Source organism: Protopterus annectens, chromosome 9.part0 (genome assembly GCF_019279795.1).
Source record: "Protopterus annectens isolate FY-2018-M chromosome 9.part0, PAN1.0, whole genome shotgun sequence".
Lineage (NCBI taxonomy): Eukaryota > Metazoa > Chordata > Ceratodontiformes > Protopteridae > Protopterus > Protopterus annectens.
Window position 1 is genome coordinate 573,385,118 of NC_056743.1, and position 25,837 is coordinate 573,410,954.

At 39.7% G+C, this 25,837-nt stretch overlaps 1 protein-coding gene across 1 annotated transcript in view; it reads left to right on the forward strand.

Moving 5' to 3' along the window:
* LOC122811333 (dihydropyrimidinase-related protein 2-like) overlaps positions 1-18,216 on the forward strand; it is a gene marked incomplete in the record, with an annotated part of 957,963 nt that extends 939,747 nt beyond the window's left edge. The window contains 2 exon segments of the mRNA XM_044083105.1: positions 3,287-3,324; positions 14,441-18,216. Coding sequence (XP_043939040.1) covers positions 3,287-3,324; positions 14,441-14,545 — 143 coding nt within the window.
* Between the last annotated feature and the right edge of the window lie 7,621 nt (positions 18,217-25,837).

Here is a 25,837-nt window from a genome sequence, read left to right on the forward strand (position 1 = left end):
TCCCAAAATTCAAAATGCTCACCCTCCAGCAGCTGCTACCCATGCTCTCCAAGGATGCTTGGCTAGCCACCCTAGATCTAAAAGAGGCCTACCCCCACATTCCTATCAGGGAATCATGCAGGAAATATTTCTGCTTCAGGGCAAGAGCTCAACACTTTCAGTTCTCTGCACTTCCCTTTGGCTTATCTATTGCTCCTAGAGTTTTCACAAAATGTCTAGCTCCGGCCATTGCCTTTTGCAGACAAAGAAATATTCAGATTTACCCATACTTGGATGGCTGCCTTATTCAGGCAGACGACCAGGAAAAGATGCTCAAGCACCTGGCCTTTGTAAAGACCCTACTAACCTCCCTAGGGTACACAATCAATGAAAAGAAATGGAAACAGGTGCCCACCCAAAGGATCATCTTCTTGGGAGCAAGCCTGGACACAACATCCCAGATGGCATACCTTACACCAGAGAAAAATTTTCCTGACAGCCTACTTCTCTCAACTAGCCACCAGGCCCCAGCTATATCTGCAAGAAAGATCCTGCAAGCTCTGAGGTTCATGGCATCTTGCATTCTACTCATTCCATATGCCAGACTGCATATGAGGAAACTTCAGTGGTACCTAAAAAGCCTTTGGTTTCAACACTCTCAAGACCTGGAAACTCTTCTACCTATAATTCCTTGCCTCAGACAAGATTTTCTTTGGTGGGCAACAGCATGCTCCCACAAGGGACTGCCTTTTTCACCACCCCCGGCCACCCAGACCCTCACCACAGACACATTAGACTACTCTTGGGGTGCACACCTGGATGGCAGGTGCATACAGGGCCAATGGAGCTCGCAGCAAATCCCTCTGCTCATCAACCAAAAAGAGATGATGGCTGTCTAGCACAATTTGATCGCTTTCAAACCCCTTCTCTCTCCAGGAGCTCTCCTGATCAAAACAGACAACACCACTGTGATGTGGTATATCAAGAAGCAGGGAGGGACTCACTCCTACCCCCTATGCAGGATGGCCATAACCCTTTGGCTTAGTCTCTGCCATGCAACTAAACCTGTTAGCGCAGTTCCTACCAGGCTCTCAGCTCTCTGGCAGACCAATTAAGCAGAAATCTTCTGGACCCACATGAGTGGCAGCTCAACAGAAGCTTCACCCTAGTAACTCAGAAATGGGGCACCCCAAAGGTCAACCTCTTTGCCTCCCACACCAACCATCAGCTCAACAAATTCTGCACCAGAGAGCATCACTGCATAGCTTAGAAACGGGATGCCCTGTCCTTCCCCTGGGTCAGTCTGTCGGTCTATGCCTTTCCTCCACTACCTCCCATCCCCAGGGTACTGCTCAAAATAAAGGAGGAAAAACCAAGGACCATTCATACAGCTCTAGACTGGCCTCTGCAGCACTGGTACCCTTGCTGCACAGCCTGTCCCCACTACCACCATGGCATCTTCCTCAGATTCCAAACGTCCTGGCCCAGAGGGAAGGGGAATTCATGCATCCCCAATTGCAGACACTCAATTTGGAAGCTTGGTTTATTCCCTAGCCCTGAACCAATCTGCCAACCTCAATAAACAGGTTCTGTATGTTATCCGTGAGGCCAGACACCCTAGCACCAGAAAGTGTTATGCTGACAAATGGAAAAGGTTTTGCACTTCGATCCAGGCTAAGGGAGCAAATACGGCACAGCCCTCCCTCCCTCTCATCCTGGATTACTTAGCTGACCTACTACACAGTGCCCTCTCTTTTTCCTCTCTAAAAATGCATGCCTTTGCTATTTCTGCTCATTTTCCCACTGAGCAGCCCCTTTTCTCACACCCTTTGATCAAACATTTCCTAAGAGGGGCTAGCAACTTGAGGCCACCCAGAAGTGCACCAACACCAGCTTGGGACCTTAACTTTGTATTGGAAAAGTTCACCCTGCCCCCTTTCGAACCAACTTCTACTGCAGAGCTAAAATTTCTCTCTTGGAAGATGGCATTCCTTCTGGCCATCACCTCAGCCAGAAGAGTCTCTGAGCTGCAAGCGCTCATGACTGTGGAACCCTTCATCATCTTTCATGGTGACAGGGTATCCATCAGAACTAATCCATCCTTCATGCCCAAGGTGGTGTCCAGTGTGGCTCCACCATTCCATTCATTTCCCCACCTTTTTTCCTAATCCCCAGAACAAGAGGGAAAGGATTCTGCACTCTCTAGATGTGCACAGACAGCTCAGATTCTATCTAGACAGGACTAAATCCTTCAGAAAGTCTGATCAATTGATGGTTAGCTTTACTACAGGGGCAGAAGGCAAAGCCATCTTCAAACAAACCATATCCAAATGGATAGCACACTCCAATTCTGATTCAAACAACATGGAAAGCCTCCCCGCAAAGGGGGTCAGGACACACTCCACCACAGCAGCCTCCACCTCTGCAGCTTTCCTCAGAAGAGTCCCCACCAGGGACATCCTGGAGACTGCCACCTGGACATCTGTTCACACTTTTGCTAAGCATAACCCCCTGCCTCTCTCCTCCAAGTCCAGGGCGAGTATGCATCTGCAGTCTTGCAAGGCATCCTAGCCAGCCCCTAGTTTTCTTGACTGTCTCCACTCATTTTGTCCGCTTTGGGAATCAACCCAAATGTGATGACTGCAACAGTGAAACATTAAGAACATAGTACAGTTGTGTACACTTACATAAATGTAGATGTTCAAGTGTATTAAATGTTGCAGTCCTGGTTTCCCTCCCTCCAACCCCCTTTCTTCTCTTTCTTTACAAGGGATATATTGGTATTTACTTTCCATTGGTGGGGTTCTTTCACCAGAACCTGGCTCCTATTTGGGGGGCTCCTGACAGGTTAGGTCAAGAAAAAACTGATGTAATGGCATTGGCTGCCTTACTTTATACTACTGACAACCTGACGTTAGTCCTGAAGCAACAGCAACCGACGCAGAAATACTAAGTCTCTGGTATTCGGGCCAGCCGAGTGCTACCCTGGCAGGGATAACCCAAATGTGATGACTGCAACAGTGAATACACTCGACCATCTACATTTATGGTAAGTGTACACAACTGTACTTTCTTACACAACTGGATTTTTCCCTGAAATTATCTGTTTAGTTTTAGAGAACTTTGAATGTGCAATTGTTCAGATATACAATGAGATAGAATTATTTTATGTTTTTTAAGCAGCTAAGTTAAACAAATCCACAAGCATGCAGCCTAAACCGCATCTACATGAAAAATTTGCATCGCTTAATGATATTAAGTTTGAACAACTAGAACTTATTCTTAGGGGTGTTTGTCTTGTTTGCAGATGTTATAGTGGTCCAAGCAATACGAGAAGTCGTTCTGGTAAGATAACTTGATACTGAAGTAACTCTAGCTGTTAAAATGTTCATTCATTCATTGTTACACTGACAATTTATCCAGTGCAGGGTCCTGGTGGAGTTCGACCTGTTCCAGCAAGAGTGATGGAGGTTTCTAACCACGCTGAAGGAGTTAAACATGTATGATGCCTTCAGTTGTTAAAGCTGTAAATATGTTCGTAGCTATCTCAGACAGATGTAAATTAACACTTTAGTTTGTTTCTGCACGCAACAGGTGTAGATGATTCAGATCCTTATCTTAAAGGACCACTATAGGCAAATGATGAAAAAACATGTATGTATTTTTTTTTATCCAGTCATGAATTACTGCACCTCTCAAAGCTGCTTGCAGCAAAATAAGTATTCATTCCTAATTTTATTTTAATTTTTTTTTATCCTTGTGGGCAGACATCTTGAGATTTTTTTTCCCATTTGAAAGCTAAATCTGTCCTAAAATGCACAGCCCTGATTGAGAAAAAGTAGCCCTACCATTTGTTGTCAGAGTAGACTTCCATTCACTTACAATGGAACACCTGAAGAAAGCTGCCAAGTTTGAGTCTGCAGATAATCACTAATTGACTGGCTTGCATCGAGTTTTACAAATTGTTCCTACTGATGTACTGCATATTCTCTGAAGGAAGCTTGCAAAAGTGTCAACAAATTACTGAAATGGCAGACTAAAAGAGCAGTTTTTCAAGTTTCAGTTTCTGGCCAAGTTACTCCTCCCCATGTCTTCTTTCAGTGAGACAGAATCTCCAGCTTGTCTAGGTTCAGCTAATTAGTCATCCTTGTATGACATTAAACATCAAACTAATCACAGATTGGCATGCCAGTAAGTGTTCCCTTATGTTTCTTCACTTTTGACTTTGGACTAACACTTTCCCAGAAACTGAGAAAAAAAAATAGAAATGTCAATCCAGAATTTAGGCCAATTTATCAATTTCTTAAAATGTGCACACTAATGTATTTGATTTGGATTGCATTCTGGCTCTTAATATGATCTTGTCCGTAGTTCAGGTTAAGCTGTGACAGAATTGCTATCTTAAGTAATGCCAAGCTTTACGTAACAATGAAATACTTCCTAAGCATCTTATGAGACCCACTAGTTCTGTTGCTATTGCTTTTTGTAGGTTGTCTTAGTTGTATACTTGCAAGCATTTCTCGGATCGTCGCAGCAACAGATTCATGGAGAAAGCTTCCAAATCAAACTCTTAAAAATACCAATACTAATTTATTAAGCGCCCACAAAATAAGACTACAAGAATTGCCATTCCTTTTCTGAAAATCTTTAATTGCAGTCGGTCATTATTTGTTCATAATCCAACACCTTTTTCAATGTCAGAGCAAAAGTGTAAGCCAAAAGTAGACACGCTTGTGAGGTATGCAGATATGCCACCCAACACTCCTACTATTGTGTTCCCCATTATAACTACCCCAAATCAGTCAAGCATTTACATACTTCATGACGCACATTGAAACAGTGCCAGCAGCTGTAGCTGTGACCCCGTATTCCTTGCAGAGCAGTTAGAAAATGTACAGGGCTGTCAATGTATACGTCTCAAAATAGCAATGAAATTGCTAGTGACCACTCTGAGCACAATTTTACTCTTGATCTCTCCATTTCACAAAGCATAACATTTATAACCTTTACACAACACTTAAAGGTGCACCTTCAGGCCCCACATATACAAAGCTACTCGCTCACACCCACACAACATACCAGTCAAAATTCAGGCTTTTCCCACCTCTTTGCAAAACACTGCTGTAATGATTTTGCCAAACCAAATTGATGGATGTCTGCGCAGGACTCCCACCCCTTGCAGCTGGAGTCAGTCCGCTGCACTGACAAAGCTGTCCTTCTTTGCAGGGCTGCAAGCAGGTGTCAGTACAGATTTACTCCATATTCCTGTTATACTACACACATGCAGGACTAGCCAGTTCTTCACAAAAGAATCGAACATGGTTGGTGTGTTAAATGGTCAGTCACTACATTCATCTTCAAACCCAGTTTTATGACACCTATCCATTGCCTTGTCAGCACACACTGCCCACACATGCAGACCTTGCAGTCCTTTATACTCTGAGTAACAAACACACGCACAAGCATATGCATGCATTCACATTACATGTGCTGGTGAACAACTGGGTTTTGAGTTACTGTCACCAACGTAGTGCTGCTAAGAGGTGCAAGAAATATTGGCACATGTCAACTCAGGCACACCACAGATGTTGCAACAAGCACATCTCCCTGATCACAACTATCCCCAAAGTAAAGCTGCAAGCCAGAGCAGGCCCAGCTTTACTTCACAGTTCTGTTACTCCATATGTGGAATATTTTTACATACACATACACACACACACAGACACACACACACACAAAAATATAAAGTATATAAACACTGGGACTACTGCCTGTTCAAAAGACATTACTCTAGCTCAGTTGATAAAACAAGTTTTGCTTCAACTTGCATTTAATTTTGTGAAACTGTAGTCTGTCTGTCATTAAAGCTTGACTAGAATGTTTTGTGATTTGCCACAAGAAAAAGCGGTACAAGGAAAAACACAATGATGCATAGTTGAAAGTGGTAATGGGGGTATCCAAAACACTCAACTACTCAATGCAAAGTCATAAAAGAAAATTCAAAAGCAATAAAAAAAAAATGAAACATGACAGATACAAAAATTAATGTCTTAAATTACTCATTACAACACAGTATCCCTACCACTGACTGGTCCAGAGAATTTGTTTTTGTGTTTCCTGCTGAATCTACTGCTCTTTAAAAGGCAGACACATGTGGTGGGGAGCTGCCATCCTATGCATGCCAGTGACCTTTATGGAAAGGGTAACTTTAAAACCAAGGCAGTAGAATAATTTTCTATATAACCTAAACAGAAAATGTAGTTCATCTTGTTTAATTCAGTAATATGTACAAATCAGATCTGGAGGTGTTCAGCATGTGGCACCAAGTAAATTAGTTCCACAGAGAGCTATGTGAAACCGGACTCAGAACATGGTCAACTGTCATAAGTTCATCCAAGGTTAGAATAAGCTATTATAGCCTCAGTGATGCTACACAGTCTCTTAGGTAAGCCTGGGCATAAGTGGATAAAAGAGTCTAAAGTAAGCATAATGGCATGTGTGTCTCCAAGGAAATGTTTAACCAAAGACTCTGAAAGCAAAAATTGACACAGCTGTTCATTCAGCATAACTAATCAATTTAGAGAACATGATTAGCATAACTAATCAATTTAGAGAACATGATTAGCAAAATAACATCAGCCCTCTTTCTGAACCTGTCAAAAAGCATTCAACACTGTATCTCATACCATACTTCATCATAAACTCTCCAACCTAGACTTTTCAAACGCCACCATTTCCTGGTTCTGTGATTACCTCACTAATAGACGCCATGCTGTTAGATGGAACTCTTCCTACTCCCCCTTTCTAGCAGTTAGGACAGGGGTCCCACAAGGATCAGTACTGGGCTTTCTCCTCTTCAATGTTTTTTACCAATTACCTTTTCTTATCCTGCCCCCAGTCCAATCTTATTCAGTATGCTGATGACTCGACCATCATCAACTCTGCTGACAACATAGAAAACCTTCAGTCCCTTGCACAAAACTCACTCCACTCAGTTGAAAACTGGCTACACTCCAACCAACTCCTGCTACATGCGAGCAAAACTAAGCCACTTTTCCTACCTAAAAATCTGGAACCAAACTTTTCCATAACATCCCTTAATAGAATAAAAATTTCTGTTGACACCCAAACAAAACTCCTTGGAGCAATAATTGACTATGAACTTAAATTCAACCATCACATTCATAGCTCAATTAAAAAAACACCAAAAACTAGGTCTGCTTTACCGTCTCAAAAACTTTCTTCCCTATGCATCCAGGCCATCCCTTGCCCAATCCCTGCTTCTACCATCCCTACTCTGCTTCACCTATTCTTACCCATATACAGAGTAACCTAATATCCAAGCTAGAAACCACATATAACAAAGTAGGCAGATTTGCTGCAAATCAACCTTACAAATCCCATCACTGCCTCTCATTAAAGGCTTTACACTGGGCTGAATTTTCCAACTTACTGCCTCAATCCCAACTCCTTATAGCCCACAGTGTACTAAATCCTGCCCATCCCTTGCAAATTCTCTGACATGCTCCTAGACGCCCACTAAGAAGTACTAATCGATACTTTCTTGAAGTTCATAAGCCAAACAAAACCTTTGGGAAAATATTCTGTCACTCAGTTGCAAAAAATTGGAACACACTCTCTTTAGCCCTTAGACTACTTAAAGACAAAAATGCCTTCAAGAAACAGCTTAAATAGTTTTTCCTATCAAATTGGATATGTTCATGCTCTAAACTAATACCAAAGAAACATTCAGGGATAACCTAACTTAGCTGCATCACTTCTAGCGAGCTCTTAATACTACCTACACATTTTTTCCATCATATTCCATGCTAGTTAGCTCATGTTACACTCAATTCCCATAATCCCTTATTACTGTTCTTTTAATTTATTAACTTCCAAAGTTCACACAACTTTATCTGTATATTTACTTCATGCCTAGTACCTTGGTTCAAAAATGTATTGTCCTTGGTCTTACCATATTTCTGCTTAGTTTCTTACCATACTACGTGAAAATTTCCATATATGTATTGTATTGTATTTCCATCCATTCTGTATATTCCTTTATTACATGTTATACATACTTCTGAAGTAATTACATATTTAAAATGTGGTCTGTGTTTATCTTTGTTCTTACTATTTGTTTACTTAAACCTTTTTTGTTTTTGGGAGCTTTCCTCCTCTGGTCTCTGCTGCAAAAGGGCTTCTAAGAACCCAGACAGACTAACCCGGTTAACAAATGTAAAAATAAATTTAAAAAAATTATTCATTAGCAAGGTATCAAGCAGCATTAATTCCAACACACAAAAATTCTACTTGCATTCTAAACAGTGCTAATCTCTAGTTAATAGTCATTAAATATGCCGAAAAAATATGTACATATAGCCAGAAATTTTAACCAGTGATAAAAATACAAGGTTGCACAAATTTAATTACATTTATTTTATAACTAGACAGCTCCACAAAGTGGCAGTTTTCTAGGTGGTCAATCAGTCTACTTTGCACAGCAGGTAAAGGGCGACTGATCAGACTAAAACACAGGACTACATGTTTGCAGCTCACTGCACTAATACACAAATTAACTAATACCGAAATCAATTAGTTTCAACACACAGTAGTACTCCTCCTCATGAAAACAGTAATCTTGAATCCATGTCAGTAATGCAGTTATGTACCATTTCAAAGTCTACAATGAGTAAGGGAATTGAGTCCCATGATGCAGCAAAACACTTTAAAACATAATTGGCCATCATCAGCTTTCGGACTACACATTGCAAATGAAATCATAGTCCTGTGAATCTTTCAGAATACAACTATTTTCCGAGAAAAAAATATTTAAGAAACAAATCAACAGATTGTGGGTGCTAGCTAGCAACTCAGCTACCTAAGAGGATGTCAGACATACAGAAAAAGGAAAAATTTCCTCCGCAGTCACACAAAAGCTTTTATTCATTCATTTATTTATTTATTTTTAAAGAAGTACAAATACTTGGAGCGTTCATTTACCACCCTCGGCAGCAAGCAGCAAATCAAACACAAACCCACAAAACATAGTAAATGCACAAATTCAGTTGAATAAAAATAGCAGTGCCACTGCTCAAATCGCACTGACTTCCTGTAAAGTAATTGTCTTGTAGTGTATGGTGGCAGGCCCTAGAATATGAAAATTTTGGCATGTGCGAAGTCCATAGCAATATCACGATTATCTAACAAAACATAGACGTTAAGCAACAGGTAACTTCAAAAGAAATTCTGCTTCTGGGCAAGGGTGGTATTAAGCAAATCAGAAGGCAGAGTAAAGGCCGAGAGTGAATGCACAAGGCAGTGAATAATTAGAGTGGGAGTTTCCTGGGGACAACAGAAGAGTAAGAAGTGTTTGGCTGAACTCAACTGACATCTACAGTCTGAAAGATGGGTGACTTGTCAGAGGATCAAGCAAGCATGAGAGTAAAGTTTTGTTTGAGGGCTAGCAGTACCGATAGCCGCTTGATCAGAATCTCTAAAAACAGAAAATTTCTTGTGCAATAATATTTTTGAGTGGTGAGATAATTAGGTAAGGGGGACAAATATACAGTGGAGAAGTAATGTAGTGTTTCCCATAGCTGTCTTTTAAGATTGAAAAAGCAACAGGATGAGCTTTGTCCAGTTGCTGACTTTAAAGTGTAAGATAACCTTCAGTTTTGTAGAGAAGAGAAGCGTAGGTAAAAAGCAGCCTTATCAAAAAAAAAGTCTGAACAAGAAAATCTTTCATTTTCCATTAATGTCTTGTTGGGCACAAAAAAAGTTTTTTTTTACTTTTTTTGGAAGAAAAATGCAGAATCATTGAGAATCCTGTAGAGCTGTTTGCATATAACTTCAGATTAACTTACTTGCAGTGCTTTAGTTTTTACTGGCAATGACAACAAGCAGCCATTCTTTTCATGAGGATGGATTTATCACAGATCTCTTCCTTTAGCAGACATTTATATAGGACTCACTCTTAGAGGTAGAAAGAATTCTAGGAAATAAAAGAAATTTAAACCTGTGAGCAGTTCCCAAGCTGCTACCTTGTGTCTTCCCGGCAAATGATTGTGGTTCTTATGACCACTTGTGTTGAACAGCAGCAGTCCCTTCATTCCACTAAACTTTCTGTCTCTGTCAGTCTGACCTGCATATTGTCTGCAGAACAGTCTGACCTGCATATTGTCTGCAGTACCAGCTGTGCAGAACAAAATGGTGAAAACTTCAACTACACAAAAAAAAAAAAATTAAAATGGATTTTAGGAGCAAGTCCCCCAGCCTCTTACTCATTATGTTTATAGTCTAACTAGAAGATTGTATAGACAGAGAAAATGACCTCCCCACGCTCTCAAAAACCTTGAACCACTGCTGTCAGACTGGTAGAATCCATTCCAACTGTGATTCTCTACGTCAAACAGCATTTGCGAGTTTGGTGTAGGCAAATACATATTCAGTGAGAAAAGAGCTTGTAACAGCCAGGCAGCACAATCGAAGACAGGACAGAGGCACTGAGTTGAGAAAGATGGTGGCAGAAGATACCACATCCTGACTTATGTAGCAGATGAGGGGAAAAGGGGGTTGATGATGAAATACATAAGTGAGTTTGAACTCCATTTTAAATTGCCAAATGTAAGACAATCCTGTTTCTCTGTTCTATAACCATTTATCAATCATTTTCATTACGGGGTAGGATAGCATGATTCTAAAACAAGTGGGGCTCGGTGCCCTTCAGAGACGACTCTTGGAAGCAGTTTATAAAACCAAACTCTCCAATACCTTTCTTCAACCTTTCAGAGAGTCTTCATACTTTTTTTTTCTTATCAAGGGTCAAAGATTTATAAAAGACAAAAGACTAAGAAATTGTGTGTCTTGTGCCATGGTCCCAAAGAAAGATGAAACCCTGAGGCCAGATTTTAGATCCATTACTGGCTGAACAGGTATACAACAAAATTGCTTTTTTTTTTCTTTTGTACTTTTTCACGTCCTGCTGTATCAAATATTGAGATGTTGAAAGGGAAGATCTGTTTCCTGTTAACATTTCAATGTGTTGGCTCTGGTTAGGTAACAGATTATGTGCCTCTTTTTGGTTCAATGAACTTGTAGAATAGGGTAGAGTTTTTTCCTTACTTTCTCCCTTTTCTGAGAGCTGTTCTAAGGTGTAATATAGGTTAAGGTCAGGTGTTTTCTGTGTTAGGAGAACAGAGGAGATTGTCATCTGCAAAAGAAAAAAAAAAGCGTATTTTATGAATTTGGAAATGTCATTGTTTTGAGCTTGTGAGCTCCAAAGGATGTGTTAACAAATTATTATTCATCGTAGGCTTGTTCCCATCATTCTCCCTCATTAGAAACCAAAACTTCCTAGTGAAAAAGAAGCATATTCGGTTCACTTTCCTACTATTGGATGCCACATTAATGGTCTGTGCAGATTATTTACCTCTGGCAGTAATCACTGTCAAATCAAGGTTTTGCTGATTGGCCCATATTTAAGCAATTTTGATTCAAACTGACATCCCATAACAGACTGGAAAGATTGACTGTGGTCTGGCAGTCCCTGAGCTGCATGGTTAACTACAAAAATATTATAATAGTTGCCATCTTATTAGCATTTCTGGGAGTAGTTTTGGGATGATCCATTTAGAATGTCTAAAGTTTCTGCAATCATATCCTTGTTTCAATGGATAGTAGCCTAGTCCAAATTGTCTGCAACAGCTTCTTGGTTATTTATTAGCCAGAATCCTTTTGGTTCCAAATAGTAAGGTGTAAATGAGGAATATTTTAGCATTAATTTTTAAATCTGTAGCATGGACAGAGGCAGAGCTGCCTGTGTGAAATTTGCATATTCTGTTCTTGAAAGCCAGTGACAGGAGCACACTTTAGCTTGGACAAACATTTAATATCTTGACTGGCTGATAGTTTGCTGTTACTGATTTGTCTGTTAGAAATTTTATTTTAAATTTCTTGTGCTGGATTGTTTGTCTCCATGTTTAATTTTTAAGTGACATACTCTTTTCATTACAAGTAAAGAAGTTTACTATTCAATTTTAAATGCTTGTGGCTGCTGACTTATTTGTAAGCTTAATATTTTGAAAATTGAACTGGAAACATGAATTGTTTGGGATATGCAGGTTGAAAAGCGATCATAGTCAAATGCTATCATTCATATATTAAAGATTGTCACAGTTTGTGATATTTTTCCTAAAGAAGTATGGTGGCAGTAGTGATAACATGCATTAGGGATATGTTTTGGTACTGGAGAGTTATTTATCCAACCCTGTTCTGAAGACTAGTGTGTGTCCTTATCTGTGCAAAATAATTTTGGAAGATTGCACTGCAAGGTACTAGCTCAGTTTTAAATTGAGCGAGATCCTTGGGAGCCAGGAACTATAATTTTGATCTGCGTCTGTGCAGTATAAAGCTTATTTGGTTGTGTCGGGTGTTCATCTGCTATTTCCTGAGACAGCAGTGTGCATTTACCGTACACCCTTAGGGCAATACTCCCCTTGTGTACTAATAAGCTTGCAATGATGTGGATTGAAGTTGAATACCTCTGAATTGACTGTTCAATATTTGGTGACATAGGGCATTTGTTATATACCTTTTCACTGGAGAGGCAAGAAGTGGTTGCTGTTTCATTTGCAGAAGTTAATGGAAGCTCACTTGCTATTTCTGCAAGTTTTCTTTATCAGTCTAGTTGTTCGACGATAAAGTTATGCTTCTTGAAAAACTCAAGCTTATTGATTCCTGGTCAAGAATTGCATGTGGATTGACACATTGCCTTAGTGAGATTGCTGAACTGAAAACAGCCTTGATGTGTTCACTGATTTCCCTGTTAACTTTGAGTTTACAAGGTTTTTCCATATGCATATACTCTCGCGTTGTGCTGTTGTGTATACTGCCATCTAGTGGCTGAACACTGAAGTACCAGTTAGCCTACAGATGCTGCTTAAGTTAGACTAATCTGAATAAAGGAATTTCATCAAAACTGAAAACATGGATGATTGCCAAAAAGAAAGGAAATCTGCCATCTGCTGCAAGAAATTTTCAAATTTTTTTCGACTTGTTTTATAGTCTGATTTTAAAATCCTAATCTAGCTACTTTTCCTTTTTAGAGGGCAGTTTAATCTAAGAATATAAAACATGAAAAATGCTGGTTGGTCACATTCAAAAATTACATGAGCATTACGACATGTTATCAAAAGTTGTGATCATTACATGTTAAAGTGAGCAGAACTCAAAAGATGGTGCTTGGAACTAGCCATTTCCATATCTGATCATCTCTTCAGACGTTCATGCCCTCTGCCTGCATAAAAATAAGGTAGATTACAACTTTTAGTGGGTGGAAAGTTCCCCCATAAATCTGCCCAGTATGTTCTAAAATATTAATCTCCGTAGATATTCTGTGTTTTATGTAAAACTGCAGCACCAGAGTTGGATATCATGTGAAAGTTTTAAGATCTGAGCCTTGGCACACTGACATAAGAAGATGCCATTTTTGTAGTTATTTTCTTAAGGCATGAGGAACCATAGAAGCAATTTTAGACTTTGCCAAGATAGGGTAATAAGATGGATAAAAGAATTTCTTGCATTGATGCAAAAGTGCAATCAATTTTCAGAATTCCGATAACTATATTGTCCGACAGTAGGAGCCGTTTAACAATTTTTTTTCCTATTAACCAGGCCCAATTTCTTTATTTTATTTTTGTTTTATTCTACATTTGTTATCCAGGAAAGTCCGACTGGATACAGGTCCATTTTCAGCAGAGGCCAGGGGAGAAAAGCTCCATATAACAATGAGTACCTGAGAGAGAAATATAAGCAAATACGTAAGAATGCATATGGGCACCCATGAAAGGAATATATATGTAGTAGTTATTAAGTTCTTGTCAGGAAATTAATACATTACAATTATACATAATAGAAAAGTACAAAAGACACTTTTTTAATAAGGTAAGTATTTGTTTTATACAGTATGTCATTGAATCTAAAGGGTACATCTCATCGAATGTTCCAATAAACCCAATTGCTGCTTTGTGACAGTGACCCAGAAGCAATGGTCTGTTTAAACACCTTCATCAGCTTTGTACAATGTATAATTGAAAATGGAGATAAAAGATTTACAGGATGAAGCTTGCAGTAGGTTCTCCTTAGCTTAACCTACTTCTGATAGTGCTACAAGACAAAATGATGCGTTATGCTGTCTCACCAAAATAGCTTTTTTGAATTCGTATTTAAAATGATGTCTAGATAATTCAGTACACATTGTACCTCAGGTCTGGCAAGGTCTGCAGTTTTCCTAGTTTTGTGTAAACAGAGGGGATCCTTAGGTTTATACTTGGCATGTAGATGAAGGTCTTGACTTTTCAGCTTAATAGCAGAACTGTTCTTTTCTTAAATATAAGGTTTTTGCATTCCTAAAAGATAATGTTCACAATGCTATTTAATTGTTTTCTGTTTACGTTAACAGGTGCACAGGTTGATGACAATGTTCCCCGTCGTACAACCCAGCGCATTGTGGCTCCCCCTGGTGGCCGTGCAAACATCACCAGCTTGGGCTAAACCAGCATATTAACCTAATTGGGAGGGTGGACGCCTAAGGACTCATTATATTTTAGAGCCTGTGACAGTTACTGTTGGCACCCGTTCTTTATGGCTCAATCAGCTCCACTCTCTTGTCACCAACTTTGTCACCCATCCATCATAAAAGGAAATCGTTTTGTGTTTTAACATTTGCGGACATGCAGAAAATGTTTCATGTAATTGATTTTTGTTATTAATATTTTTCTTTAAAGGAAGGATAAAGTGAATATGGCTGGAGCTGCCTGTTTTATATATATGTATATGATTACAATTAAACTGAACTTGTTGATTCAGAAATTTGTTTTGTTGCTTCTGCCCCATTCTGTTATACCCCTTTTAGCTGCAGGCTTAAAGTTGATCAGATATCCTTACAGCTTCTTACCAGAGTTTATCCTACAACTATTTAGCTGTAGTTAAACAACAACATAGTGGAGGATAGCACGTCTGGTGGTAGACTTATAGAATCTTACAACCCTGGAATAAAATTAGCAGAAAATTTAGTCCCTCAAAAATGTGTGTGTTGGCAGTTTTGAGATGGGTGTATGCAAGCCCATTGTAGGAGTCACTGTTTTTTTTACCTTTCCCAGAGGGGTTATAGAACCATAAAATGTATAACTTTAAGATTGTGTTTTAATTATACAAAATAAATTGTATACAAAAAATCCATTACAAGTTTGATCAGGTTTTGGCCTTAACTATAGCTGGACACTGTTCAGAAATATGAGTGACTTGTGTATCTTCAGTGTTCATACCATGTTCCCATCATTTTACAAACCCTCTGTCTTGAGTAGGAATATGGCAACATTGTGAACAATGTACAATAAGAATGAAGTATGAGGGACATAGGAAGTAAAACTGTGTAAAATAAAAAAAAAAAAAAAAAGTAAATCCAGGGATCACCAATCCTGAATAAGGTGTCTTGGGCTTAAAGGCTGTTGGAGTCTTTTAAACAGTAAAGCGAGCTCACCTGTGGGTAGCAGTAATTTAGTGTTTGTGTGAATTTATTTCACTGCTTCTGCTGTACGACCATCTGCAGTTGTGAATTTTGACTTCCCAAATCTAACAGGAAAACATGTAGAACGCTAAAGAAAATATTGTAAAGCTCAGAAGAAGTGTGATTTTGTTTGCAAAGGATATTGTCAGTAGAACAGTATGATTTACATTATTTAAAATGAATTATTGCTAGAGTCTTAATGAATGTGTAACAATTGCCTTCGTGTAGAACTCAATCTTTTTGTTTTTTGAAGCAGTGAGGAACGTAGTACAGCTTACAAAAGAGATGACATGATTTTGGAATGCCGTAATATCTTGCCACAATTTGTGCTGTAAAACAAATGGCTACACCTAGTTTTTACAGTGTGTTGCTTAATGAAATTTGGCTTATTGCCAAAAAGTTAATATGCCACCGGGACATTAGACGGGTTTACATTAAGTTGCAGATGAACACCAAACCCTTAATCTGATTGAGTGGCATTGCATTTTTTCTGGACTGGAGATAGGGGTCAATTAAGTGTTTGATTTTGTAGTAACATGAATGTATGTAGGGTATTGATTTGCACATTTTGAATAGTTTGGTGGTCCATAAATGCTATATATCTACTGAGTCAGGTACTTGACCTTCACATTAACCAAAAGGACTTTTTTGTGGTAGCTTTCTGCAAGGTGCTCCTTTCGTGAGAAATCATGGAAGGAAAAATAGTACCACAACAGATTTTTGGTCAGATAACTCGTAACCTTTGCATGTGCACTTTGGTCTTGCTTCAAATGTTGAACACAATTTTAGTAAAAACTGTAATCACATGTCTTTGTAAGAAGGCTGGGGGGGAGGGGGGGGTAAAATCTACACTGATTTTGTTTCATTTTATTTTTTATCAGAAGTTTGACCAAAGTTGCATAATTTGTTTTAGCACATCAAAACATGCTGTAGGTTTTGAAGACTAGGATATTAAATTAATAAACACTATGACCAATGTGTGGTAGTTCCTGATCAATAAAAAGGGTACTTGCTAAATCCATAGGATTGTACATGAAAATGTTTGAGTAGCTATATTTTTTATATTATTTATGAATCTTTGTAGTCCTGCAATTGTCGTTTTTTAGTCTCCTGTGAACCAGATGTGCCAACAACCCCTTCTCCTTTTTATAATTACCATTATATTGTGGGTATAGAACCACAGCAACAATGCCTTCCTTTTGTAGCTTGCTTGTTTAATACTAAGGGACGGTTACTGGCTTTCTTGCCAAAGCACTTGTTTTCCACGTTACTGCTCACCCTTACTATTTAAAACTGTTGAAGACTTAGATTCACTGCAAGCAACTTATGCAAAAGTGTATTTTTATAACTGTAAATATGTTAATTCATTTTCAGCTGCAGGCTGCTCTTGTTGTTTAGCTGGGGATCCTTTGTGGTTACATGGACTGGTTTCTCCGTAAATGTAACCAAGTGATAGTAGCAGAATTTTGGCACCAGAAACATGATTGTATGTCACTGCCTTTTGTAGAGCATTGCAAGTGGAGTTAGAAAATGAGCAGAGTAATTTTTAAGGGCATTTGGATATGGACGTTGTGGAAACCTAATGACATCTTATTAACCAAGGTCACTTTTGTTTTTCCCTATAGCAATTTTGTTAGCACATTGTTTTGCTTATATTTACTGTCAGATATTAATTTGAATAGGAGCAATGTAGAATTGAATTTAACCACACTTAACCTCATTCCACCATTAGATGGTTCTGCATTTTAAGGGTGACAGTCCCACATTTTACAAATCTAAACATTGCATGGCTCTGTCTAGAAAATTTTAAAGTAACGGTTTGTTAATATTTTTTGATTACATTCTTCACTTTTCTTCAGAAATGTAGTTTTGTTGTGGGATAAGAATTGAGCTGTAGAAGTTGGCCAGCATGTCTTTGTGAAAGGGAGATTGGAGAATATGCAGAAAGTAATGAATGGATTTCAGTGACACTATAAAGGTTATATTATTTGTTAGTTTTTCACGTCCGTTCAATATCTATTTCAAAACCTAATTAGCAGTAGAGTGCTTTTCTCTCAGTGACTGGCTTCTGTATAAAAATATTTGTCTAGGAATATTAAGTTTCTATCAATCTGTCTTCTGTTTTTAAAGTTTTGTTAGAAATCAAAATGCAATAAAAATATGTATGGAATGTTAGATAATATTCCCACCACATTAGATTTGCTTGGCAAGAATAACTTTCCCATCTAATAGCCCCCCCCCCCCCCAAAAAAAATAAATAAATAAAAAGTGGCTATTGGCTATACAGCATTTCTGTACTAGGAAAACAAACATTCTGGTCAATTTCTGGTGAAAGTCATGTTTCAATTGCAAAAAATAAAAACCTGCATCCTTTAATTTTATACATACATATATATATATATATATATATATATATATATATATATATATATATATATCTTTACTCATGAAATTCATATGGGTTTGCCAGTAACACACACATTTTGTGATGTATTGCTTCCCATACTGGATAATAGGTGCAACAAACTGAAATCTGGTTCAGTTTAGCCTGAACTACCAAGAATTTGAAGGGTAATTTTGTGTAAAGTTGCTTTTTTATGTACTTGTAGTAACACACATGCATGCACACACTTTTTTTTACTTTGATTAAAGTATTAACATGGGCTATTCTTCAGTGTGTGATATTTACCTTTTTTTTGTACTTACTGGGTGCAAGTGAAAATGTACCAAGATATCACCACCTGATCATAGTTGCAGAAGAATGCATTATGTTTTTGGTAAGGGGTGTTACTGAATAAAACTTCATTCATTAACAATGCACTTAATTTATAACTGCAGACAGTATGCCCTGTGTTATCTGATCCCACTTTTTATTTTAAATTATTCAAACTTGTTTTTGTGGGGAAAAAAAGCCAGTTGCTCAAAGTAGAAGGATGCTTTTAGCATATGTTACAAATAGCTTAGAGTGTTGCTTGCCTCCTCCTGATTACTTGTGTAATGACCTAAGCTAGCATGCATTTACCATCCCCTGCTCTGTCCACAAGAGTTTATATTATTGTCACTTGCAGTTAGTCATCAAGTGTCAGGAAAACTGCACTCAGCATTTTTCATGCTGTGGAAGTACCCCACTGACATTTAATTTTCACACTTTTCATTAAAAAAAAAAAAATGAGAGAGCAGGAGAAAGTTTATGTTGGATGTCATGAATAACAATTTTCTATAAAGCTGTTCCCACTGTGTTCTATCAGACTGTTACCAGCAAATGATGTTTGTTTCACTGTTGCAGTCATCACATTTGGATTATCTGCTTGCAGTAGCCCTCAGTCAGACTGATTAACAAAGTCTTTGGTCAAGCGTCGGTTGCTGTCCCTTCTTCCATGACGTCAGGTCGTCAGGGGTATAAAACATGCAGCCGACGCCATTACATCAGTCTTTCTTGCCTTGCGGTGCCCGAAACAGAAGCGGTTCACAAGTGCCGGTCGAATGACTCTTGAAATTTTCGTTTTCGAGTTTCAGAACTGAAGTCATCAACTAAATCTAAGTCCCCCATTGGGGAAACTTTTTCTTGCTCCTTACCGATGTCAGTAACCGTTAATAATTGCATTTCTTGTGGAAAGCAAATACCTCACAAAGATTTTCTTTTGTAATGTATTCCTTGCCTAGGCCCTGATCACAACGTACCTTGCTGTCAGTTTTGTGCTTTATTTAATCAGCGCACTATCCATCAGTATATTTTCGCCTCAAAATACTTTGGTTCTTCGTTCAATTATCCAGAAATGTCAGTAAGCCATCCGACTACCGGACTTCCAAACGAAGTAAAGATAAAGACAGGCCGCCTAGGTCCAAAGTTGCCGATGACACTTCTAAGTCAGTTTGCCAGTACTCAGCGAGGCACTTTCACAGCCCCTGATACCCACCACTTCTGATTCGCAGGCCTCTACTGAGACCCATTCCAGAGTCTGGTATGCCGCGAGATGCTTCAACTGTGGAACCTATAGATGTCTTTACCTTGGATGGGTCCGGAGCTGCTGTGCAGGCACCGGCTTCTGAGGGGTGTATTCAGTCCTACAGACTTGCATATTAAACAGACACCTCCTTCTTCTTTAAGGCCTAAACCTCGAGCCATGCCTAGAAAACTGATGCCCAGGCTGCATGCTCAGGCCTCTATGCCTAAAAAACAAATAAGAATGGCTGAAGATCTTATAACTTTAATATGGGGAAGCCAACCACCCTCTTCTGAAAGAGGCCTAGGACTGAAATTGAATCTTCTGACCAGGATTCAGATTTTTCTGATTCTTCTGATGATCTGGAGTTACCCTTATGTACTTATGAGGATTCTGATGCAGAGGACTCTATTCTCTCTGCTTCCCCTCCAGAGGATTTTTCTTTTGGTGAAACCTTGCACACTCTAAGGGAGCATTTCCACTGGGAAAGCCAGGATTTTTCTGATTCGAAAAAGAGGCATAGGGATTTCTTACTCTTGCCTCAGCATAGGCCTTTAGCTATACCTTGTGTGCTAGACATTGTTGATGATGCCTTTTGGAATCTAGTTTGGCCCCTGATTTTTTGCCTCCTGCTCCCAGAAAACCTGACAGATATTACAGGGCTCCTAATTCTCTCAAGTTCCTTTTTAAAAATCCTATTGCGGATCCAGAGACTATTTCACAGGGACCCAAGGGCATTAAGGCCTCTACTACCAAAAACCCTACCCCCTTCTGATAGATTCCAGGGTGCTGGATAGATGGGGTAAGAAGGTTTACACTTATGCAACCTTGGCCATGAGAGCCTTAAACTGTCAGTTTCATATGTTAAAGTATCAGCAACATATTATTGGTTTGCTTAAACAGAAAATGATTCCTGACTCTGCTGAAAATAAGGAATTGAGGATTTAATGCATTCTGCTGAACAGGTTAGAAAACATACTTTGCAATGTAGGTTTGATTCTTTAGAAGACTCTTACAGAGCTGTCACTGGGTCTGAACTCAGAAGGCATGCTTGGCTTGAGGAGCAGTCTTTGCCTGATTTATGTTAAAGCTAAACTGTTGGATGCACCCTTAAATCAGGACCACCTGTTTGGCAACAAAGCTGAGGAAGTTCTTAAAAAGATGGAAGATAAAGCTCAATCTATGCAAACTGTTAAAGATTTCTTACAAGTTCAGCCTCCAAGATTTAGTAGGCATTGGCCCTCTAAGAATTGGTCTTTTCCAGCTCCTTCCAGGCCTTCTCAATCCAAACCCAGACACAACAGAAATCCCAGGTTTCAGTCCCAGGGTATGCACAAGACTAAGCAGTGGGGGGGATTCCGCTTCCAAATCTGGGAGTAGTAAGACTCCCCCACCCCCCCAATGGAAAACTGTCTCAATGACTTGGTTTTAAACTTCCAAGCACTTCTCACTGAGTGCTCCTTTAGTGGGTAAGATTGGTCTGCAGGCCAAAAACTGGGAACTCATTACCCAGAACAAATGGGTTTTAAATAGTGTCCCAAAGATACAGATTTCACTTCCACACATTACCAATGCCAAAAGGTTGGCCAGATCTACCCCCAAATCAGTGGGCAGAGGCTCAAAAGCAAATACTCTCCCTTAACATAAAGGCTATTCAAACTTTACCAGAATAGGAAAAAAGGACAAAGTTTCTACTCCAGACTTTTTCTGGTACCCAGAAAAGACCATTCATGGCATCCTATTCTGGACCGGTCTACTCTAAACACATTTTTGGTGATTCCAAAATTCAAGATGCTGACTCTTTACCAGTTGCTTCCTATGCTAGGAAAAGATGCCTGGATGGTAACGCTCGATTTAAAAGAAGCATACCTGCACATCCCAATCAGGGAATCTTGCAGAAGATACCTACGCTTCAAAGCAGGCTACAATCACTACCAGTTCTCTGCACTGCCCTTTGGCTTATCTACTGCGCCCAGAGTATCTACAAAGTGCCTAGCCCCAGTCATTGCATTTTGCAGGCAAAGAAATATTCAGATATACCCATACCTGGACGATTGTTTAATTCAGGCAGAAAGCCAGGACATACCTTTGAATCATCTGGCCTTTGTACAAAGGGTGCTAACTTGTCTGGGGTACACCATAAACAAAAATAAATCACACCTGGTACCCTGTCAAATCATATTCCTGGGAGCAAGCTTGAATACAACTTCCCAGATGGCTTTACTCACGCCAGAGAAACAAATTCATTTGACAACCTACTTCAAACAATTGGCCACAAAAACCCTACTATATCTGCAAGCCAAATACTACAAGCCTTGGGGTTCATGGCCTCCTGCATTCTTCTGATTCCATATGCAAGACTGCATATGAGGAAACTACAGTGGTATCTAAAAAGCCTATGGTGTCAACATTCTCAGAATCTAGAAGCAATGATTCCTATCATACCTTGCCTACGCCTAGAGTTTCTTTGGTGGGCAGAGGCCTGCCTCCAAAACAAGGGACTACCATTCACACCACCCCCTGCCACCCAAACCCTAACCGACTCATCAGATTATGCATGGGGGGGGGGCTCACCTGGCAGGGAAGTGCATTCAGGGCAAATGGAACCCAAGTCAAATGCACTTGCATATCAATCAGAAAGAAATGTTAGCTGTACAGCATGGTCTGACAGCCTTAAAGGACCACATTCTTCCAGGATAATTAATGGTAGACAGGCAACACCACTGTTGTGGTACATAAGCGGGGGGGGGGTACACATTCTTACCCCCTATACAGACTAGCCATGGTATTGTGTATTCCTGCCAGGAAAACTAAATACACTGGTAGACGAACTAAGCAGAAACCTCATGGACCCACACGAGTGGAGGCTGGAACCAAGGATTTTCAACATGTTGACAAGGAAATGGGGGAGCCCAGATATAGACCTGTTTGACTCCCCCCACAGCTATCAGTTGGACAAATTTTGCACAAGGACTCCCCACAAACAAGCTTGGAAAGTGGATGCTCTGTCCATCATCTGGAAAAACCTTTCAGTTTAAGCCTTTCCTCCTCTGCCTCTGCTCTCCAAAGTACTACTAAAGATCAAACAAGACAAACCAAGGACGATTTTGATTGCACCAGACTGACCACGCCAACCTGGTACCCCCTCTTGCGCAGTGTCACTGTTGGCCCCATAGCACCTGCCGCAGACTCCTACCCTATTGTGTCAGCAGGAGAACCAGATTCTACTGCACCCTCAGCTTCATACACTGAACCTAGCAGCCTGGCTAATTACCTAATATCTCCGTTACCATCCCTCGGTAAACCAGTGATGGATATTTTAGAGGCAAGGAGGCCTAGTACTAGAAAATCTTATGCTGAAAAATGGAAAAGATTCTGTGCCTGGAACGAATCTCAAGGGATGAGCACAGCAGTGCCCAATTTACTTCAGATTTTACAATACTTAACTGAGATGCTTCACAAAGGCCTGTCTTTCTCCAAAATTCACACCTCAGTCATTTAAGCTCATTATAACACAGAACCTCCCCTCTTCTTTCATCCACTGCTTAAGCAGTTCCTCAGAGGTGCCAAAAATCTATGACCACCCAGGAGAGCCCCAACTCCAGCCTGGGACCTTAACTTTGTATTGGAAAAGCTCACCATGTTCTTCATCTCACATTGCTGCAGTCCTTACACTTGGGTAGTCCGCTGTCCTCGGTCGGCCCGAATATCAAAGTATAAGGCTGACGTCGGTCAAGGCGCATTTGACTGACATCAGGACGTCAGGGTACAAATGCGCATGACCGACGTCATATCCTCAGTCTTTTTTGCCGCATGGTCCGATGCAGAAGCAGCATTGCAAGTGCCGGTTGGCGTTCTGAGATTTTTCGATTTCGAAGTTTCAGACCGAGTTCAAAGTTGGCTAAGTACCCCGTTGGGGAATATTTTAGTTTTTTCTTGCCTCAGTGATTTACCGGATGTCAGAAAAAGTCAATAATTTTCCTCCTTTCGAGCCAGCTGCCACTGCGGATTTAAAATTCTTCTCTTGGGAACAGCTTTCCTTTTAGCAATCACTTCAGCAAGAAGGTTATCTGAATTACAGGCCCTCATGGCAGTGGAGCCTTTCATCATCTTTCATGCGGACAGGGTGTCCCTCAGGACCAATCCCTCCTTCATGCCCAAGGTGGTATCCAGTGTGGCCCTTGATCAGTCCATTCATTTGCCAACCTTCTTTCTTAACCCACAGAATAAAGGGGAAAGGATACTGCACTCCTTAGACATGCACAAACAACTTAGATTCTACTTGAACAGGACTAAACCTCAAAGGAAATCTGACCAACTGCTGGTGGCATTTACTGCAGGGGCAGAGGGGGAAGGCTATTTCAAAGCAAACCATTTCCAAATGGATAGGCCATTGCATTCATTTCTGCTACGAGCACAATGGAAAACCTATCCCACAGGGGATCCGACCTCACTCAACCAGGGCTGCATCTACTTCTACAGCCTTTCTGAGGCATCCCTACCAGGGGCATCCTAGAAGCTGCTACCTGGAATTCAGTACATACTTTCTCCAAGCATTACCATCTAACAATTTCCTCTAAATCCAGAGCTGGCTTTGCCACTTGCAGTCTTGCAGGGCCTTATAGCTGGTCTTAATGCTATCTAAATTCCTCCTCCCATCCGTAGCTGTGGGAATATACCCAAATGTGATGATTGCAACAGTGAAACACGAAGAACATAGTACAGTTGTGTACACTTACCATAAATGTAATTCACTGTTGCAGTCCTGGTTACCCTCCCTCCAGCCCCCTTTCTTCTTTTGGCTATACCTCTACTCTACTTTACTATGCTCAAAGGCTTTTTGGTGTATTTGCTTTTTTGTTGGAGGTATAACCTTGTATATTTATAGATTTGCTTCCCATTAGGGGGGCACCTGACGTCTGGGGCAAGAAAAACTGATGTAATGGCGTCTGCTGCATGTTTTATACCCCCTGACGTTATGGAAGAAGGAACAGCAACTGATGCAGGACCCAAGACTTTGTTAATCAGGCCGACTGAGGGCTACTGCAAGCAGATATCCCAAATGTGATGACTGCAACAGTGAATACACTCTAACATCTACATTTATGGTAAGTGTACACAACTGTACTTTACTCAGAGACCACAAAACTGAAATTATCTTAACTGTAGATCTTACTTTGGGGAGAATCACTGCAACAGTAAATAAGATTGTGGTTTGCTTGCTGGAAAAATGAATTGGTCTATTTCTTATGTATTCTGGATGTTTTATGCTTAATGAAAGGCATCAGTTGCTGGGAAACTAGACAATGCACTGGGTCCCAGACCACCAAAAGCAATGAAGTGTATATATTGGATTGTTTTGTCGTTTCAAGAAAAGACCAGATATGGGGAACATTATTAGTCCTATCAAATTACAAGAAGTTTGTGCTTATAAACGTTCTCTTCATAGCAGTTTTATAGGTTGCACTTGAGGTATCATTTATTTCTTTGAACCCATCTCTGCAAATGCCGATCTTTTACACAAACTTCGAAAATGCTGAAAGGCAACCTCTTTATACCTTCGGTGCTAACTGGCATATAGGATACTGTGTTAAAATGATACATAATTTCAAAGAAATAAAAGATCTTCACTGTATCCTTAAAAGAGAAGATGGCATACCCAACTCAAAAGAAACTTGTTGCAGAGTTGCTTTTAATGAAGTAATGACTTGTGTCAAACAGAAAACCAGGAGGTTCTTGGGAATTGGGACCACATGATAGCAGAGCACAGTCCAAAAAGTGTTGCAGACTGTTTTTTAAATGAACTTCCTGTTTCATTCAATTAGCTGTTAATTGAAGTATGTTATAATAGGAGAAAGCTGATATGTTTAGCTTCAATAGCTTTCAGAATGCTAAATTACCACAGAAGGTTCACCCTCTTATTCAGTTGCTAGAAGCATTTTGAAAGGGACCGAATTCTGCTCAGATTAATGTTCTGTTATATTGTACAACTGTTCTGCTGTCCTAAAATAATGCCAGACCTGCATCATTCCCTGTATTCAAGTTTTAGTATGGAACTAGTAATGTACTTCCAAATGAAATCGTAATGCAAGAGAAAATGTACTTTTGAACCCCATCAGTGTAGATTTTCACTTTTTCCTGTGTTAGTAAGGACTGTGTGGCCTTGTAAATTGATAGAATTGTGATGTTTGTATGTTTTTCATAAAAACAAAAAAAAAATCTAACTTTTGTAAGTTATAAGAAATTTCAGTTTTGCAGCTCATTTGCATTCACTTTGCATCTTCCTTCAGTCAAACAGTGACCTGCTACATGCATCCCATTTTTGCCAAGTTAAATATTGGGAGTT